A 20788-nucleotide genomic window follows, 5' to 3' on the forward strand; every position below is an offset into this window, starting at 1 on the left:
TGTGTGGACACTGCAGATACAAAACATCTCTATCACTGCTGGAGGGCTACTGGACCCTGCTAACCTAGAGCAACCACTTGATGCTTTTTCTAATTTTTCTTATCCTTTATATCTACAGGTAGAGCCTTTGTTTCTAATGTTGATCATGTACATTCTCTTTTCTAAGTTTAAAACAAATTGCATAAATTTTACTTGAGTGAAAAAAAATTTTTTGTTCTCAATAAAAATAAATACTTAGGACAATATGTTTTGTGGGAGCAATGTGACTGAAAATGATTCACTGGGTTCTTTTGCTTGTTTTTGGTTTAGCTTTAAAGCTCTGGTCAAAGTTCATTTTATTTTGACATTTGATTTTGTGTCTTAACTGAAATATATCACTTCTTAATGTTAGTAATTTATCTCTATAGCCTGTTGGATTTTTAAAATATCAATTGGAAATAAAGACAGCATAATTCATTCCTTTCGAAAGAGATACCTTTCTTTTTCCTTTCATTATTGCCTGGACCAGGAGTCCCAGTATGTTGTTGAATAAGAGGGAAGTGCTTGCCTCATTTACAACCAATAATTCACTGTTAAGCATGGTGTTTGCTATAGGTTTTCAGTAGGTACTCTGCAGTATCAAGAAGTTTCCCTCTCTTCTTTTTAACTAAGAGTTTCCCTAATTAATAGATGTTGAATTTTCATAAGTGCTTTATCTGTTGAGGTAATAATGGTTTTTTTCTCTTATGCTGGTTACTCTACAAACTTTATTTAAATCAACCAGGCACTACTGGAATAAACCAAATATATACAAATGATATATAAAGATGACACAAGTCCTAACTTGAATATATGTACTGTAAATATTTCCTCCCAATGTAGCTTGTTTTTTTTTTCATTTTCCTAATGGTACCAAGCATAAAGCAGAAATTTTTAACTCTGTCAAAATCAAATTTATATATTTTTTCATTTATGATTCATGCTTTTGGTGTTCTAGTAAGAAATCTTTGTTTACTGGATGCTGTGAATGCTTTCATTTTCTTCCCCTGTATTAGTTATTTATCCATTACTCTTCTTTTAGTGGCTACCCTAGAGATTTCTATATGCATCCTCGACTTATTAACATTTAGATTAGTAATTTTACAACTTTCTTCATCTTAGAACCAAGGACTTTAAAAACACTTCAACTTAATGTACAATTCCCAAATTAAGCAGTATTATTGATGTAATTTTAATTTTCTAAATAATTTAAATCAGATATTATTACAACTGGTTTTAAGTCAATATTCATTTAGACTTTTCCCAAATTTTTACCCCATGTATTGGTCTTCATTCCCTGCTACATTTTTCTTCTTTCCTCTTCAAAAAATTACCTTGACCGTATCAGTTCTGCTAAAAATGAATTCATCAGTTCTTGCTGTCTAGAAATATCTTTACTTCACCTTCACTTCTGAAGAATATTTTCACTGGGTATGGATCTAGACTGGCAATTATTTTACTTCAGTACTTTGAAGACATCTTCCTATTCTTCTAGTTTCCATTTTGATCATTTATGGTAATACATCTTCTTTCCCCTCTAGCTGCCTTTGAGGTTTTCTCTTTCTCTTTGGTTTTACTAATTTTACTATGACATGTCTAGTTGTGATTTTTATTGTATCTGTCCTGCTTGGGATTCTTAGGACTTCTTAATTATGGGAACTGATGTCTTTTCTTTTCAAATATTGCTTCTGCCTCTCTCTTCTGCTTTTAAGATTCCAATTATATATACATTAGAACTTCAGAACCTTTCATTATGTCCCACCTATCTGTTATAAATGTTTCCATATTTTCCATCATTTGTCTCTCTGTGACTCAGAGTGCATATTTTTTTCCTAATTGGTACACTATTTCTCCCAAGGAGGAAGACTTCCCAAATGGCCATGTAAGGAGGTTAGCAGACCCTATTCACAGCAAAACAACCAGTTAACTGGTAAAAATTATTTTAAAAAATAAAAACCATTTAAAACATCTGGAAATTGTCCTAAGAGCATAGAGCAGATAAAGAAACATTTATTTAAGAAAATCTACTAAATCTTGGTAAGAATAATGAGAGGCTGTGGCATCTCAGCCACAATTATTCCAATGTACGCTTCCCTAGCTAAGTGTGAATGAAGCAACACTCCAGGCAAGTATAGCCCAAGAAGACAGGGCTTCCCCTAAGCCCAGCTCCCAGTCTAGGGCTACAAATTCACCCATAGAGGGGCAGGCCCCCAGATCAGAATTGCAGAAGCTCTATCCCAAGAAGACACAGCCAACGGACAAGTCTCCTTTCCCCCAACCAACCCCCACTTGTAGGGCAAAAGGCATAGTACATCTAGATTGCCCCTGCCCAGGTTCACTCAATACAGTGAAGGATCCATAACAGAAGGGGCAAACTGAAGATCAGAGACTACCATTCCTACACAACACCACACCTGAAGAGCTGGAGTATCACTCCAGAGGGAAACAAATTATAGTCTCTGAATTCAGCTCCAACGCAGGGATGCAGAGGTTCTGCTGAGAAGGAGAGAGGTCATATGAACAGAAAGCTCAACAGCTCTGCTGTTATTTGTGACAGAGCATAAGAAAATTCATTTCTAAGGATGATGTCAAAAACAGTGGCGGTCTTGGGTGTGAGCAGTTAAGAGGCTGGTGGTTTCCATATCACTAGTAGGAACAAGTGAATCAACAGATCAGATAGAAGTTTAACAGAATCAAGTAAAGGATAGCTAAGGAGAGCTCTCTTGGGATCAGAGAATGCCCCAAAGACTGGCAACACCCTAGCCTTGCAAAGAGGCCCAACCATAACTGAATCAGACTGTGGAGCAATTTATACCAAAGGGCACTGTCAAAAAAAAAAAAAAAAAAAAAATCAGCTAGCAGTTAGTGGAGAGGCTGAAAGCTAAGTGAGATAACAACAAAGTCAGCCTAGCCAGAGCTGAATGGGAGGAGCAGGGAAATAGACAATCAAAGAGAGTCCAGCTAAAACAATAATCATCCCTGGTGGTCATGGAGGCTGTGCACATACCCAAGGCTACAAATATAAATGAAGAGTGTGACATAATAATGAAATCACTAAACCTGTAAAACTATGAAACCATTGTTTCAGATTTTCAATCACCAAATACCAATTTCTATTTGAAGATACTTCTGCTGTTTTGTCTTCTGATGACTCTTTGCCTTTATATATATATAACATATATAATATATAATAATAATATATAAACAATATAATATATATATTGTTCTGTCCTTGGAGGGTAGGAGCCATCTTGGTGCAGTAGGGATGGAGGAGCCTCATGCCCACTTCCAAAGGTTCAAGGCCCCAAGCCCATACCCCTGGTTCTCCATTTTAAGCCTCACAGTGATTCTGCCCGCCCACACTGAAGAGGCCTGGTTTTTCTAGCGAATTGACACTTCAGTGCTAAATGTGCTAAATGCAAGTTCAGTGATTGTGCCTTTATTGAGGGCAATGTTGATTTCATTTGTGTACACCCAGATCCTAGCACCAGACCCAACACCTAACAGGCCCTTAATCAAAATTTATTGAATGAAACGACTGCATAAGTTGTTTCTCTCATTGCCAATTAGAAAATAGAAAAAACAGAACACAAAACCAGAAACCAAACCACATACTATATTATACATTATTATACATCCTAAGCATATATGTGGATGGAGGCCTCATAAAATTCTTTAGAGAATTAAGAAAAAAAATAAAATTCTTTGGAGAATTAAGAAAAAAAAATGTATCTAATCTTCCGTTAAACTCTACCTACCTATCCAGCTCTTAATTTAGTTATTATATATTTCAATTCTCAGATTTCTAGTGATTCTTTTCATAATGTCCTATTCTCTGCTAGGATTAAATATCTTATAACCTAATTGCTTAACATATTAATAACCATCGTTTAAAGTGGAGTTCTGTTAACACCTATATCTGAATAGTCTATCTGCTGGTTTCTATTTCTTGCTTTTTTTTCTCTTGCTAAAAAGTAGTGTGGTTTTGTTTCCTGATCGGCCTGCTAAGTTTTGATTAAAGGCTAGACATTGTGTGACAAATTATAGAAACAATATCAGGGCTCAGGATGATCATACCTTCTCCCCCAAACGGTTTACAGTTGACCCTTGAACAACACAGGGGTTTAATTCAAGTATAATTTATAGTTGGCCCTCCGTATCCATGGTTCCTCCACGTCCATGGATTCAACCAACCACAGATCATGTAGTACTGAAATATTTACTATTTAGAAATATCTGCATATAAGTGGACCCATGCAATTCAAACTCATGTTGTTCAAGAGTCAATTGTACTTTTGTGTAAATGGGCAGTAAGGATAAGGACAGATAAAATCAAAGCAGATTCAAAGCTATGTTACAGTCTTTGTGACTGTTAGTGTATTTTCAGTTCACCCAGACTCCTGAAGTTTAGCCCTTTGGGTATCCCAACTGAAACTGCAAGATGTTCACCGGGCTCTTCCTCTTCAATGGACCTAAGCTCTGTTGTAAACTCTGCGCAAATTGCGATTCAGAACCCATTACAAGGGAAAATGATGCTAAGTGTCAGGCCCATCACTTTGCACTCCACTCCTTAACAGAATACTTGATCCCTCTTGTCCTTGTCCCTCTTGTCCTTGTCCCCAGATAACTCTCTGATAACTTCAAACAGATTTTTTTAAATATATGTCTTCCCCAGCTTTTCTAGTTTTTCTTAGTAGGAGGTACTGTTCTTTAATCAGAATTGCCAAAAGTTTGCCTAATTTATAATCTTCTTTAAGGAAGAGCAAACAGTCTAACATTTTATCATTACAGGTTCCCCCAAAATAAAAGACTGCATAATATAAACACATACTTCACCCAGGGAAGTACTAGAGACTAAATGCATTTAATAGATTTGAAAAAACTTGCTAACATTAACCTTTATGTTAGCCATGGATACTTATTAAAAACTAAAAGAATGTTTTCTCAGTGCATATGAATAATTTAATTTTCTTACAAAGATAATTCATACTATTTGAACATTTCCAAGAGTATAACGAACATGCTGACTTTTCTGTGGTTTAAGGCTCAGTACAATTTCATTTCCACTTGTAGAAAGTTGCCTGAAAACAAACACCTAAAAAACAATTTAGTTTTCCACTTAAAATGATATGCTATCAAATTAAAATCACTCTAATGATAAGGTAACGATTAGGACTACAGGTATAATGCAAGAACAGTTAAAACTGTATTATTATCAAGTCTTCTTATCCCCCTTTTAATGGCATCTGTGGTAGTCAAGAAATGAATAACCATCAATTACTGAGGCAAGAACATTACCTCATTTGTTTCATATCACCCATTTTTCTAAAGCAAGTCCTTCAATCATTATTCCCAAGGCTATATTTTATCTTTATAATTGCTTTAAATATTAAACCTAGAGCTAATATATGTTTTTGATACGTCATTATTTTGTGAGGAATGTAAGCTCCTCCCTCTCTCACCACCACCTCAAGCATGCATGCACACACACGAACAAGCACACACACATCATATACACACAAAGAATCAAAGGCCTACGTATTCAATTTATAAGTAAAACACGATGCAGAAATCATCATGATTTCAGAAAACAAAGAACTTGAAAATGGACATTTTTATTCCTAAATTATTTCTTTATTCACCACATTCAAGTGATAAGTTATAATAAATATTAGTGATCGTTTAAAAGCAAAATTAAAATGCTCATTCCACTTCTACTTTCTGGCTTTATGGAAATATTCGTTGCAACTCAGTTACAGAAAATAGAAAAACGGCCTTTCTTCACAACTCCTAAAATTCCTATTTTTTCCATATAGATGAAAGACCTTGGAGTTAAGCTAAATCTTTCAGGAAGCGTAAAGGTTTGTTGAGTTTTAGAGTTTTTACTTGTACAGCATCTGCGCCAACAATCATCTTTTTTAAGAACTCGGAGTACAGTGCATCTACGGCCTTAGCCATTGTCCTAATGGGAGAGTTAATTCGGTTAACAATAGTGGCAGACTTGATCTCTGCTAGGTTCCACAATTTGAGCCTTTCTCTATAAAGTTTTGCTACCGATATTTTTCTTTATAATCTAACCTGTATATTAAATATTACTTATTGCTCAGGTAATACCTTATTTTATAACATGCCCTTGGATAAGGAAGAAATTATTAAGATTTTAAAAAAAGAAGTACAATAGGAAATTACAGACAAGGTTATTAAGATGTCTAAGACCGCGGGTCTCTAAGAAGGGTTTAAAAGTATTATTGAAGTGGGCATTACTGCATAGGAAAGTGGCCAGCTTTATATAAAAAAATGCAAACGTCAAAACAGTTTATCCCAAAAGCACGCATGAAAGGAACAATCTTCCTTCTGTTTCTACTGTACTATTCATAAAAATGTTATTATTGATTATCATTTATTTTCCACAATCTTCTCTCTTCTTAAAAGGAAATGCTGGCACTACAGTCCCAAGTTTCTGTTAATGAATAATCATGTCAGTTGTCACTCAATTATCACTTTCAAAACTTACTCTACATTATGTACAACACCTTGCTTTTTCTTTGAAGTTCTTCATTGAATTTAAAAGTCAATTTTTTTTTTTTCCCCCAAGAAGAGTAAGTTGATGGAACATGGAGGCTGAGATTAAATCAGGAGGAATCATTGATCAAGGATGCTTGGAATTCTTATGAATACAAATAGCCTATCAAGGTTAATGAGGTTCAACTCAAGTTTAGAAGAGAGAAAAACCACACTTAGTATTTTTTATGCACATACAGATTTAAGGTCTTAGATAGAATTTGAAAAGTAAATTATGCAAACTCAAACGTAGCTTTCATTTGGGTTTCTCACAAGCTATTTTCATTGTTTTTTCCCCAGTGTAGAACAACTGCTTAAAATATATATTCTGGATCAACAAAAACTAATGCAATTAGTGAGAAAGAGCAAAGGTACCCCCTTGAATACTGACAACTCTTCCAGAAATTAATGTGCTTTTAAGGAATGACTGGACAACAAATGTTAACTTTGAAAATTAACCGTAAAATTTTTCTACAATATATTATTTCAGTCAACAAATATTAACTGAGTGCCTAAAATGGGTGAGACATTGTTTGCAGGGGTTGCGTAAAAGGATATTGAGATAAGACCTGGTTCTTACCCCATACTCATTTATGATTTGAAAAGGGTCTAAGTCTTTAATTCATAAGTGGCTCCCAGAATGCCACAAGTTTGAATTATAACATCAATGCATACTGGTAAATGGCCCAGAGCAAAATCTGTGCACAGCAACATATCAAAAGAAAATGTAAACAGAAGGTTAAGCATCAGAGTGGAAGCACAGGAGATTGTTAGAAAGACAGAAGAAATCAGTTCAACATACTCCAGGAATAAAGACAGAATCTGCTAAAGTAAACAGGATCTCTGGGTACAAGAATGCTGTTCAAGAGAGGCAGAGGGTGGGGGAGCCTTACCATAGCCATGAACAAACAGTCCTTTCGACATTACTCTCTGATTCTGTGTTCACCAACAACTTTTTGGTTACTAATTCAGCTTTCTAAAATGTACGTACAGAAAATTGGGAGACTGGTGCCCTGCACAAGAGAATAGTGTATAAATATCCACGTAGGATTCCCACAGGGTACATCAATGAACTGGCACTCTTTTATATACTGTTCTCTTTCAAGTGTCACTATTAATATGAACCAGCATCCTGGGTCACATTAATTCTAGGACACAGAAAACTCAAGTTTCCAGATGTCTTGTCCAGAGGACAAGACATTGAAAAATGGTATCTTTACCAGGTAGGAACATCAAGGTCAGATTTGTCTTGGTGACAGGACCGCTTTCTTCTGCAGCCCCATTTCTCCTTTATTTCAACCTGCTTTGAAATTTTAAAGAAACATACCCAGATTACTTTAAGACAGTGTGAGATGGGTGCCATAAGATCCTCAGTGACATAGGCAAAATGATGGTTCAGAAAGAAGGATTATCACTTGCAGTGGATACAATCCAAGAAGGCTTCAGGGAGGAAAAGTTTTAGAATTTCCACAAAAAGAGGACACTACGGAAACACTGAACAACTAGAACAACAAAAGATGGAAATGAGGATGGAAGATAAAGAAAAAATGGGTCTACAAGACTGTATACGGTTCTGCAGGAGAGGTGTTAGGTCAAGGTTAAAGAGAAAGACATTAATGATCACAAGAAATGTTACTATTCAAATGTTCTTGGGCCTGATCAATAATCTCATTTTATGCATCTTTTCTTACTTACATTTGATTTCTAAAAAAGCAACTAAAGGAGATTAATTTCCACTTTTTATGGAACGTATAAGGCAATACTCCATACCACCAAAAGTAAAGCAGAGACTAAATGTTTTTCAATTAAATTTCAATAAATTTTCCACTGTTAGGGATTAAATTGAGTGATCCATGACCTATATATATCTCTCACAAAGTCTATACTAGATGTCACTTTGAGAATAGCTTAGGAATAGATATTCAGAGGGCCTCCGCAAGTATAAAAAATAAACAAGCCATAATCAGAAGTGTCACTAAATCTAAAACAACTGATATAAATTTAATTAATTATTTTACTGTTAAAAATGAGAAAAATCAGGGAAAACTGATAAATGGTAATTTCTTCCAGGATGAACAATGTCTTTTTGTGATATGCTTTTCAATGGAAATTAGGAAAAAAATATTTCATCCCCCAAAAGGAATTTCAATTATACTTGCAACAAACTCAAAGAACATTCTCTGTCAATTTTAGAATATCATCTTCATAGAACAGGGAAATCTGAGGGGTTTTTGTTCATTGCTATGTCACCAGTAACTAGAACAGTGCCTGGCATGTAATAGATGGTCATTAACTATTTCATATGTGAGTAGATGTTCAATCTTTCTCTCCAATTGTGTTTCATATCCAAATCTATACAACCTTACCCCAACTAACCCAAGAGAATTCCAACTCTTCTGGTAACACATGTGAAAATGTAAAAGAACTATTAATTTAGGACTTTAGGGAAAGCCAGCCTCTTTCAATGAGAGCATTATTACATTATAAATAATTTTTAAATGTCTACATACTTGAGGTTTTTTCAATTTATTCCATAAATGGTACATAAAAAGAAACAATGGGAAGGAAGGGAGAAGAGGAAGGAGGGAGGGAGCACAGACCAACATGTGGTTTTAAACAACTCAGCAAAGAGATTTTTCTACCTCTGGCATCATTAGCATAGTTGTTTTTTTTTTAATATCTAACTTCGACAAAATAATCATATATTTTACCACATTTGCCAGCAGAATAAAAGGCTAAATAATTCTCATAAAAAACCTTTAAAAGTCCTACAATTACAACTGCTCTGAGAATATTTCTAGTAAGAATTTATTAAACATGTAGAGAGGAAGGCAAGATCAAGATGGCAGAGTAGGAAGACCTTCAGCTCACCTCCTCCCAAGGACACACGAAAACTACAACTACTTATAGAACAACCATCTCTGAGAATGACCTGAAGACTAGCAGGGTAGCTCTTCCACAATTAAGGGTATAAAGAAAGAAAACCACACCAAGATAGGTACAAGGGGAAGAGAAGTAATTTAGTCAGAACCCAGAAGGTCAACCCCCAGCAGGTGACCCAAAAGAGAAAGGAGACGTCCTCCCTAAGGAGCAAGGGGTTCAGTCCCAACTTCGGGTACCCCAGCCCTGCAGACTGGCACCTGGAAGACAAGCCCCCTTAACTGGTTTTGAAAACCAGCAGGGCTTACAGCCAGGAGAGCTAGAGGGCTGTAGAAAACTGAGACTTTGCTCTTAAAGACTGGCAACACAAACTTACTCCAAGTCCCAGAACAGAGGCAGCAGAGTGACAAGTGCCTGACACCCTAGCTGTCCTGCCAAGACTGCCTCATCAGACCCCCCCAGCCCACACAAGCCTCCCTCTCCAGTCCCCCACCAAGGTGGCAATCCCTGGCACACCCCTGGAGAAGCCTTGGTTCATGCTGGGCTCCAACTCTAGCCCCTCTGGCTCCAGCTCCCTTGCCAAGGTGGTGGCCCTCTATGGGCCTTGGGCGAAGCCCCAGACCACACGGCTCCAGCTCCAGCACCCCTACCACCAAGGAGCAGCCCCCAGTACACCCCAGGAGAAGCCCAGGATCACTTCGGCTCCAGACCTTCCATAAAAGCCACTGGACATACATAGCCTGTATAAAGACACTCCTACACAAGGACACATCTTCAAGACATGGAGAGGTAACTGTTTCTCTTAATTCATGGAGACAAACACATAAAGTCAAGCAAAATGATAAGACTGAGGACTCTGTTCCAAACAAAAGAACAAAATAAAACCCCAGGGGAAAAAAAAACCCACAAAACTTTAATGAAATGAAGGTAAGTAATTTACCCGATACAGAGTTTAAAGCAATGATCGTAAAAATGCTCACTGAACTTGAGAGAAGAACGGAAAAACACAATTAGAACTTCGAAAAAGAATTAGAAAATATAAAAGAGAAGGAATCAGAGGTGAAGAATACAATAACTGAAATGAAAAATACACTAGAGGCGATCAACTGCAGATGAGGTGATGCAGAAGAATACATAAGCAACCTGGAAAACAGAATAGCTGAAATCACTAAGTCAGAACAGGAAAAAGAAAAGAGAATGTTTACAAATGAGGAGAGCTTAAGAGACCTCTAAGATAACATCAAGCATAGTAACATTCACATTATAGAGGTGCCAGAAGGAGAGGAGAAAGAAAGGGGTAGAAAATGTATTTGATGACATAACGGCTGAAAATGTAACCTGCCGGAAGAAACAGACATCCAGGTCCAGGAAGCAAAGAAAATCCCAAACAAGATGAACCCAAAGAGATCCACACCAAGACATACCATAATTAAAACAGTAAAAGTTAAAGAGAGAATTTTAAAGGCAGAAAAAAAAAAAAATCAAGTCACATACAAGGGAAGCCCCATAAAGCTATCACCTGATTTCTCGGCAGAAACATTGCAGGCCAGAAGGGAGTGGCATGATATATTTTATTTAAAGTGATGAGAGGAAAAACACCTACAACCAAGGATACTCATGTGGCAAAGTTATTCAGAATTGAAGGAGAGAGAAAGAGTTTCCCAGACAAGCAAAAACTAAGAAGAGGTTAACACCACTAAACCAGCCTTCCAAGAAATGTTAAAGGAACTTCTTTAGGTGAAAATGGAAAGGCCCTATAAAGGTAGGAAAATATATGAAAGGAAAAAACCTTACTGGTAAAGGAAAATATATAGTAAAGGCAGTGAATCAACCACTTAAAAAGCTAGTGGAAGGTTAAAAGTCAGAATATCAACTGTAACTACAATAAACAGTTAAGGATACACAAAAAGATGTAAAATTTGACATCAAAAACATAAAACATGGTGGGGCGGAATAAAAAATGTAGAGATTTTAGACTGTGTTTAAACTTAACTATCAGCTTAAAGCTTATTAATTAATTGATTAACTAAAATACATTTTCTATTGATGCACAGACAAGATGAAAGAGAAACTCAGACTGCAGTAACATTAAATATTTCCTTTGGATTATATAAAGTTATATGCTTTTAACACCAATTTTCTACCTTTCATTATTATTTAGGAAATTCTTCAAACGTGGCAACTTATTACAATTAGAACACAACTTCACTAATAAGAACAGAGTAAGACTGATACATATCTATTTCCAAATGTGTCCTCCATGTTTGATCTAATTTGCATAATTAAAATAGGAATTAAGCCATTTTCTTTTTATGAAGTTCTCTCCTTTGGTTTTTAATATTTTCTGATACTCACGCCAGCTGTGCTAGATAAAAGGCACCCTGGAAATGGTAGCTGCCTAGTTACACTTCACTCATGGTTACCACATCATTCATGACTACTACACAACTCTAAATTGATGGAGGCATCACAACTCTACCTCATGGAAAACAGCTGGAGATTTGAAACCCTTTATGTTTCCAAAGAAAAAAACATCAGTAATAACTTTTTGCTGTGCCTTCTGCCAGTTTCACCCCCTAAATAACTGTTCCTTCAAAGAAAAAAGGACCCTCTGTCTGAGGGATGGGCTCAATTGCTACTGGAACAAGAATATTTTCAAGTTTGATAGGTATCCTGACTTTGAGGTCCCAATGAAGAGAAATGAATTCATAGAAATTTTTGTATGTAATTAAAGTGGTCATCTATATAACTTTACCTTATCTATATCCAAACTAGAGTTCATAAAACATCACAATCTTTATATTAAAATTTCATTAAGCAATTCTATGAAACAGAACTGAAGTACTCTGAATACAGCTTAAAAACAGCAAAGTCACCTCTACTTGTGCTGCCAAATGTACTCTCTCCTTGTCTTTTCGCTCCAAGCACCGCTTCACTTCCTCTAACTCAGATGCCACTGCACTGAAGTTCAGCTGCACTCTCCAATCTGACATCTGCTTCTCCAGATCCTCTTTTTCCCGCTCAACCCCTTAAAAGAGAAAATGTAAAGCTTGATGGTTGTTCGTTACTCACAGGATAATGTACTTTCGAATGGTATGTTTTAATATTCTACCTAATACAATCCACTTATTAACTGTCACTGTCACCCAACAGACTTCTCAGAATTTGTCATTCTATTGTTTCAAGTCTCACACAGTTTTCTAAAATATACACATTGCTGTGTCATCCAATAGTATCACATTTTGATACTAAACTTAAAGTGTTATCTGATTTCTAGTACAAGTTATTTCAAGAAAATTCTATGCATTTTTTCTTTAATTTGCCTTACATTCCTATATTACCCCCAAACTCTAAAACAAAAATACTGAAAGAATTTTCAACTAAGCTTCTCCACCTAACTGAAGTTACTGAAGTTCACACAACAAAACACTTTTCTTGCAACATAAACAAATGATGCTGCTAAATTTTGATTGTGTTATGACCTCTAATCTATTAATTCTGGAGACTACTACCTACAATTGTATCACTGAACAATATAAATTGACTTAGTATTTATTTTTAGTTCAACATGAAATACTTGGTATATGATGAACAGGACACTGTTAACACCATCTTTTTCAAAGATAAATAACACAAAAATCCTTTTCTCAATGAGCTTGCACTCCAAGAATAGAAAGAAAACATAAAAATAAAGTACTTCCATGAATTTAAGATGTCAAAAATTGGAACATATATTATCAATTTAAAACTACTCTTTTTCTAGTAGCTTCCTTTCCAGAATAGGAAAGAAGGAAGGAAACACTAGCAAATCCAATTTATAGATCATGTGTAAGACACATGCTAACTTTAGAAATATTAAAATGTCAAAATTGTACATTTTGGATGAAAGATACATAGGTATTTTAATAGTGTGATAAGAGCACTTATAGATACTAGACAAACAGTTCTCTATATCTGTATAATTTCTGGATAATACATGGTTATTATACAAAAATAGTCCAAAGGATAGAATGATTAACTCTATCTTAATGAGAAACGGAGGTAGGAAGAACTGGTTACTATGGTAGTTCTAAAAAATAGATACAAAATTTCACCAAGCAAAGGAGATGAAGTTGGGGTGATATTTCAGGGAAAGGAAACAGCATAAAGCATAGAGGAACAATATTGGATTTCATATTCAGGTAACTGCACACACAGGAGTTCTACATAGCTAATACGTATGAGGGAGGGAAACAGGAGAGTCAGCAGGGAGTTATGCATTGCCAGGGAGCTTAGAAATTAGCCTACAGACCAGGAGTTAACAAACATTTTCTGTAAAGGGTCAGATAGTAAATATTTCAGCTATATGGTCTCTGTCACAACTACTTATCTCTGATATTAAATTGCAGAAGTGACCTGGACAATGCATAAATGAATGGGAGGAGCTTTAGTCCAATGAAGTTTCTTTACAAAAACAGGGGGAGGTCTGGATTTGGTCCATGGGCCATACTCTGCCCACCCCTGCTAGGACTTCAACGTGAAAATATGCATATTTTTTATGTGTAAATGTATTTGAAAAATATACACTTTCATTCATCTTATAAATACATTTTTTATTTTATAAATTTATATATGCATATGTGTGTGCATATATCTCTCTATAGTACCTATCTACATATAGACATAGACATGTTTCATGATATATATAACATTAGTGTATACATACATATACAAATTAACATTAGTATGAATATATTATACAAATTATGGAGATAATACATATGAATATGTGTATAAACACATACATATATGTATATTTATAAAACACATATGTATTTGGTGTGATGACATAATACTTTGATATGTTTCATAATATAGATATAAAACATGAGTGTGGATATATATAAATATATAGATATACACACATATATACATATATAATGAAACATTTATCAAAATTAAAATACTTAAAACATAAAGTATAAAATACAGTGTTACAAACACTCTCCTCCCACACCCAGTGGGTTATATGCTCCATTTTAAAGAACTCTTGCCACAAACAATGATGGGTCAGTACAGGATAGCAGTTAAGAGTTCAAGTCTGGGTAGAAAAAAGACTTGGTCTGCTACTTCCAACAAATGTAACTTTAAGCAAGGCACTCAATTTCTTTGTTCTTTAGTCTTTTTTTTAAGTCATTAAAATGGAAGTAAGAATCTTCCCCCCTCATAGAATAGTTGTAAGAACTAAAGGAGACAGTGTAAAATGAGTAGCATAATGCCCTGTAAGAACTCAATAAATTATAATGAGAGGTTTTAATCAAGAGAATAACATGAAAGGTTTGTGTCTTAGAAGGGTCCCTTTAGTAGCAGTACAGAAGACAGATCACAGACAAGCTATTCAACAGAGTAAGACAAGTTAAGAGGGTAACAGAGATGAGATGAAGCATGCCTAAACTGGGCTAGGGGGAATAAGAAAGAAGCAACTTCAAGAGATATCAGGATCTACAAATAGACAGGACGTAGAGACTAATTAGATGGAGGTGAGAAGGAATAAGTTTGGATGTTCTTTGTATTTTAGGCTTATCTGGATAAAGAATGATACGATCAATTAAGATAGGAAATAAAAACAGGTTTTGAGGAAAGGATGAATTCAGTTGTAAATCAGCTGACTGAGCATTCTGGAAAGGCATATATTGATGCCCAATGAACAACTCCATCTGGAGGGTTGAAGGTTAGGAGAGTGAGATGAGCTAGATTTAGGGATCATCCTTTGTAGGTGATAGCTAAGGCATAAGATTAAATAACAACCCCTAGGGAGAGGTACTAAGTGAGAAAAACCATAAATAGGATTCAAGACAACAGAGGCATTTAAAAGACAAACTGTAAACAAAAGGAAAAGATTCAAATACAAAGACTGAAAGCAATTAAGACAGAAGAACCAGGAAAGAGTAGGAACAATAAAGTCAGTGGAAGAGTTCTAAGAGGAAACAAACAGGAGTCAAGTAAGGCAAGTAATGGAAAGATTCCTTTGAATTTGACAGAGAAGACCACTAGTAAACTAAGCAAAGTCAATTTTAGAAGTAGAAGTGGAAGTCATTTTGCAGTGGGTAGAGGAACAAACAGCAAGCAGAGCGTGATGAGTGTAATTTCTTATGTAGAATTTTTTAAAATAATACAAGTATTCTATAAAGATGAAAACTCTAGAATTGTTAAAAGAAGGTGAAGAAGTCCACTGTCACAATGACAAGAGAACTTAAAGGGTTTTTTTTTTAACCTGGGAAGTAGTTAAAAAAAAGAGATTCTTCTAGTCCTCAAAGACACCAAAAATAACTAGATTTTATGAGACAACAAAACATATAACAAATGTACCACAGGATCTTTTTCCAAACAAAATGAGAGTTCCTATGTGCATCTTTATGAAATTTTGATGAATAATCCAATACCTTATATTTTACTGTTAAAAATAAATTTTAAAGTATTTGATGTTAAAATATGATTAAATTACAACATCAAATGAAACTTAAGCAAACTTAATGGCATGCAAATATATTAGGATAGGTATGTCAAAATTTGCCATCCAGTGAAGATTTTCTGGTAATGTGGAAATTCTAACTTAGGCAACATATTGAGTTATGTGTAGGGAACCTGGGGAATTTGTAACATCAGATGCTTAAAAGAGTTTCTACAGTAATTTAGGCATCTGAGTAAGAAGCATTAATATTTAAATAGTCTGAAATAGTCTACCAGAAACCATTATAAAATTTCAGTATCACCATTTCTGTTAAACACAAACTTTCGAAAAGAAATACATCCAGAGTAATTAAATTCCACAGCCTAAATCAATACCTCCACTGAAAAAGCATTCTAACAGTTTTCAAACACCAAGTCTTCCTAATCAACATAAGAAAAAGCCAGTCATATTGTTCATAACCACTTCTACAATGTGATTAAATTTCGTCACCAATCTCCAAGTAACAAAAATATAGAATCTTAATTGTATGCATATATTGGGGAAAAAAATGTGTGTGTGTGTGTGTGTGTGTGTACGAATCTGAAAAAAATTCCACTACTGCCTTGCTGTCTCTTTCTAAAAGACTCATGAGATAAGCAGGTCTGACAACAGAAATGGGTTTAAAAATCAAGAAGAGAAGACATTAAAACTGGATGCTAATATCAGCAAAAAACAAGTGAAATTTGAAATTGAAGACAATACCATTTACATTAGCATCCACAAAAAATTAAATACTTAGGTATAAATCTAACAAAATATATATGATGAAAACTACCAAACTCTGATGAAAGAAATCAAAGATTAACAAAATAAATGGAGAGATATTCCATGTTCATGGACAGAAAGATTCAATATTGTCAAAATGTCAGTTCTTCCCAACTTCATCAATAGAAGCAAAGCAAGCGCAATCAAAATCCCAGCAAGTTATTTTTTGTATATTGACAACCTGATTCTAAAGTTACATGGAATGGCAAAGAATCCAGAATAGCCAGTGCAGTATTGAAGGAGAAGAAAAGAATTAGAGGACTGACACTATCCAACAAAACAGTGTGGTACTGGCAAAAAAGAAAAAAAATGGTCAGGTAGATACATGGGACAGAAAAGAGAGTCCAGAAGTAGGCCCACATAAAACCAGTCAACTGATCTTTGCCAAAGGAGCAAAGGCAATACAATGGAGAAAAGATAGTTTTTCAACAAATGGTGCTAGAACTGAAGACCTACGTGCAAAAAAATGAATCTAGACACAGATCTTAAACCTTTCACAAAAATTAATTCAAAATAGATCACAGATTTAATGTAAAATGCAAAATTATAAAACTCTTAGAAGATAAGAGAATGATTTGGGGTTTGGTGATGGCTTTTTAGATGCAACACCAAAGTCACAGTCCATGAAAGAAAGAAATGACAAGCTGGACTTCATTAAAAATTTCGGCTCTGTGAAAGACATTGTCAAGAGAATGAAAAGACAAGCCACAGACTATGAGAAATTATTTGCAAAGACATATCTGATAAAGAACTGCTATCCAAAATATACAAAGGGCTCTTAAAATTAACAATAAGAAAACAAACAAGAAACAAATAAGAATAAAACAATAAGAAAACCATACTAAGAAATGGGCCAAAGACTTTAATGAATATCTCACCAAAAAAAATACACATATGGCAAATAAGTATATGAATAGTGCTCCACACCACATGTTATCAGGGAAATGCAAACTAAAACAACAATGATATGCCACTACAAACCTATCTGAATGGCCAAAATCCAGAACACTGACAACTTCAAATGTTGAAAAGGATACAGAACAACGGGAAATCTCATTCACTGCTGGTAGAGGGAAAAATGATATAGCCATTCTGGAAGACAGTTTGGAAGATTCTTACAAAACTAAACGTACTCTTGCCATATAATCGAGCAATCACACTCTTTGGTATTTATCCAAAAGAGATGAAAACTTACATCCACACAAAAATCTGGACGCAGACATTTAATTTACAGCAGTTGTATTCATAATCGCCAAAACTTGGAAGCAACCAAGATGGGCTTCTGTATGTGAATGGATAAATAAACAGTGGTACATCCAACAATGAAATATTATGCAGTGCTTTAAAAAAAATTTCTTTTAAAAGAGCTACCAAGCCATGAAAAGACATGGAGGAAACTTAGAGGCATATTACTAAGTAAAAGAAGCCAATCTGAAAAGGCTACACACTGTATGATTCCAACCATACTAGGTTCTGGGAAAGGCAAAACTATGCAAACAATAAAAAGATCAGTACTTGCCAGAAGTTAGGGGAGAGAGGGATGAATAGTGAAAAACAGAGGATTTTTAAGACAGTGAAACTACTCTATGATACTATAATGGTGGATACATGTCATTATGTTTGTCCAATCCTGTAGAGCACACAACAAGAGTGAACCCTAATGTAAAATACAGACTTCGGATGACAATGATGTGTCAATGTAGCATTCATCAGTTATAACAAGTGTACCACTGTGGAGAGGGGTGTTGATGGTGGGGGAAGCTGTGACATGTGGGAGCAGGGGTACATGGGAAATCTCTGTACCTTCTGCTCAATAGTGCTATAAACATAAAATTAAAAAATTAAGTCTGTTTTAAAAAAACTGGATGCTAAATTATGATTAACTTGGAAAACCTTGTAGTAGATCAAGAAATAGGATGAAAAGAATATATAACATAAGGAAAGCGATTCTGAAAATGGGAAATATTTAAGAAAGATCAAAAAAGCCCCAGACATTTATAGATCAGAATTATACCTCTTCTAAACCTCCAGTCATCTTCTTGTTCGTCCTGATGGTTTGACTGTTGCTTGGAAATCTGAGATACTTGATGTACTAAGCCTTTTTGATCACCTTCTGCTTTCATGAGCTGTGTACGGAGTTCTTCTACCTAAATACACATAGTCAAAAATGAAATTTTATCAGTTTTAAAAGCAGGAAAAGAATAACTGAACTTACAAATTATTTTTCTAGGGAAAAAAAATGTACTTCCAATGGGCTACTGTAAGCACAAGTTGAAGCCAAGTTAATCTCCTTGTTATGCCAAGCACAGTGGAACAGTCTCTTGCTCCATTTCTTTATTCCTCCCATTCCTTCCACAAACAATGAATGTTCTTTCCCCTTCTCTGTGTCTACTGTGACAAAGAATTTGACCACACTTTTTTTAAATCCCTATTTTCACCTCAGTCCACTCTACTGTTAATTAACCCAAACTACCTCCAATTAAGTACTATACATTTTTATATTTTTCACTTATTTTCTTTCATGTGAACATAGTCTATTGGTTGGTAAAGTCAAATGAAATGATCACAATTTAGCACACTGTGATATCAAAGTACTGCTCAAAATAAATAAGCAATAAAAGCTGTTGAATAAACTATAAACTCCTTGAGGTAAGGTACCATTTTATTCTTCTTTGTATATCTGGAGACTAGCAAGCATGTCCACAATGACCTTTAAACAAGTCAGCAGTGGCAGAGACAGGTAAAGTCACAATGACAACTTTAACACATAAATCTCTTATTTCAGAAGATAAGATTAGAAATTACAAGGCAGAGTTCAAAAAAAAAAATCAGAAGGAAATGAATACAAATATAAACTTCCAAAAAAGAAACTCTAAACTCTGCCAACATTAATTCCATTGGACCACTGGCTGCAAAACAAAGCCATTACATATTTTTAAACATTTTGTAAAACAGGAGCTACGGTGTTTCAGATGCTTCAGGGTTAACTGTCAAAACGTAATACTCCTTCTGAACGTCTAAGATGTCTGACAACTTTGCCTGCCTAGCATATTATGTAGTGAGTTATGTAAGCCACACCTCAAAACAGAGGAAGTTACAATTGCAATTTATATTAAACACAGGCAGAAAGGTAGTTAGAAACCCACATGCCTTTACCCAAATGTGTATAAAATGGCTATTTCAAGTTACTGAACTTTAGATATCAGAAGCACCAAACTCCTATCGGCTAATGGGCTGCAAAATGTTATGCTTTAAAATTAAGCCTTATCTCTGGTTAAAAGGAAGCAGGGCAGGTAGCAGCTTGAAAATGTGAATATAAGACAGTGATGCATTCAAAGTAACTTGAACATGCAAGGTTTGTTTTATGTATTTTACTTCCGCCTTCACTCTCTAACGTCTCCTTGAATAAAATTAAGCTCCTGGGAAAATTTTATCTTACACATCCGGTCTCACTTTTACACTGGTTATGCTAAGAGAGATAATTCCTAAACTGGAAAAGCAATCAGCAAGATATGCTGTCACAGTGGGAACCTGGGCTGGTGTTTTATATTGGCTTTCTCTGAATCTTCCTGAAAGGATTTCATCTTTTGCTTATGTGTGTTAATATACATTCCTTAAGGAAAAATACTTCTAGATCTAAGGTTTTTTTCCCTTTCACAAAGACATTTAATAGGGAAAGAGACTCAATCCTGATTTAATTTAAAGCAGATTATCATAGCTTGCATAGACTTACCTGATGCAAAAGTGTTTCTCTGCTGCCTTCTGACTGATTCAATAACCTTCGAGATAGCTCCAATTCCTGTTCAAGCTAGAGTTTCAACAAAGAATAAGGAAAAATGTCCAATGGGGCAGAAAATAACTAAACTATTACAGGCTCAGTTTAAGAGGAGAAAAGTGAAAAAGTTTTCAGATTTTTACAGCTAACATAAAAGGAAAAATATCTTGCTATAAACATATATCAATGCTCCCATTAAAATAATGGTAATTAAATAACAAAAAGTGAACTAGACCAGACTGAAGGAGGTCTTGGCTCTAGTCAGTTCCGTCTCAATTATGACCCCCATTTAAATCTCT

General features: G+C 35.0%; 1 protein-coding gene across 2 annotated transcripts in view; it reads right to left on the reverse strand.

Moving 5' to 3' along the window:
• Positions 1–20788, reverse strand: part of CEP128 (centrosomal protein 128) — a 436342-nt gene that overhangs the window by 311757 nt on the left and 103797 nt on the right. For both annotated transcript variants that reach the window (XM_032624894.1, XM_032624895.1), the window contains 3 exons: positions 20448–20522; positions 18729–18861; positions 12336–12487 (listed from right to left, as the gene is read on the reverse strand). In XM_032624894.1, coding sequence (XP_032480785.1) covers positions 12336–12487; positions 18729–18861; positions 20448–20522 — 360 coding nt within the window. The remainder of the gene's footprint in view (positions 1–12335; positions 12488–18728; positions 18862–20447; positions 20523–20788) is intronic.

The sequence above is a fragment of the Phocoena sinus genome, chromosome 2, assembly GCF_008692025.1.
Source record: "Phocoena sinus isolate mPhoSin1 chromosome 2, mPhoSin1.pri, whole genome shotgun sequence".
In the NCBI taxonomy this organism is placed as follows: domain Eukaryota; kingdom Metazoa; phylum Chordata; class Mammalia; order Artiodactyla; family Phocoenidae; genus Phocoena; species Phocoena sinus.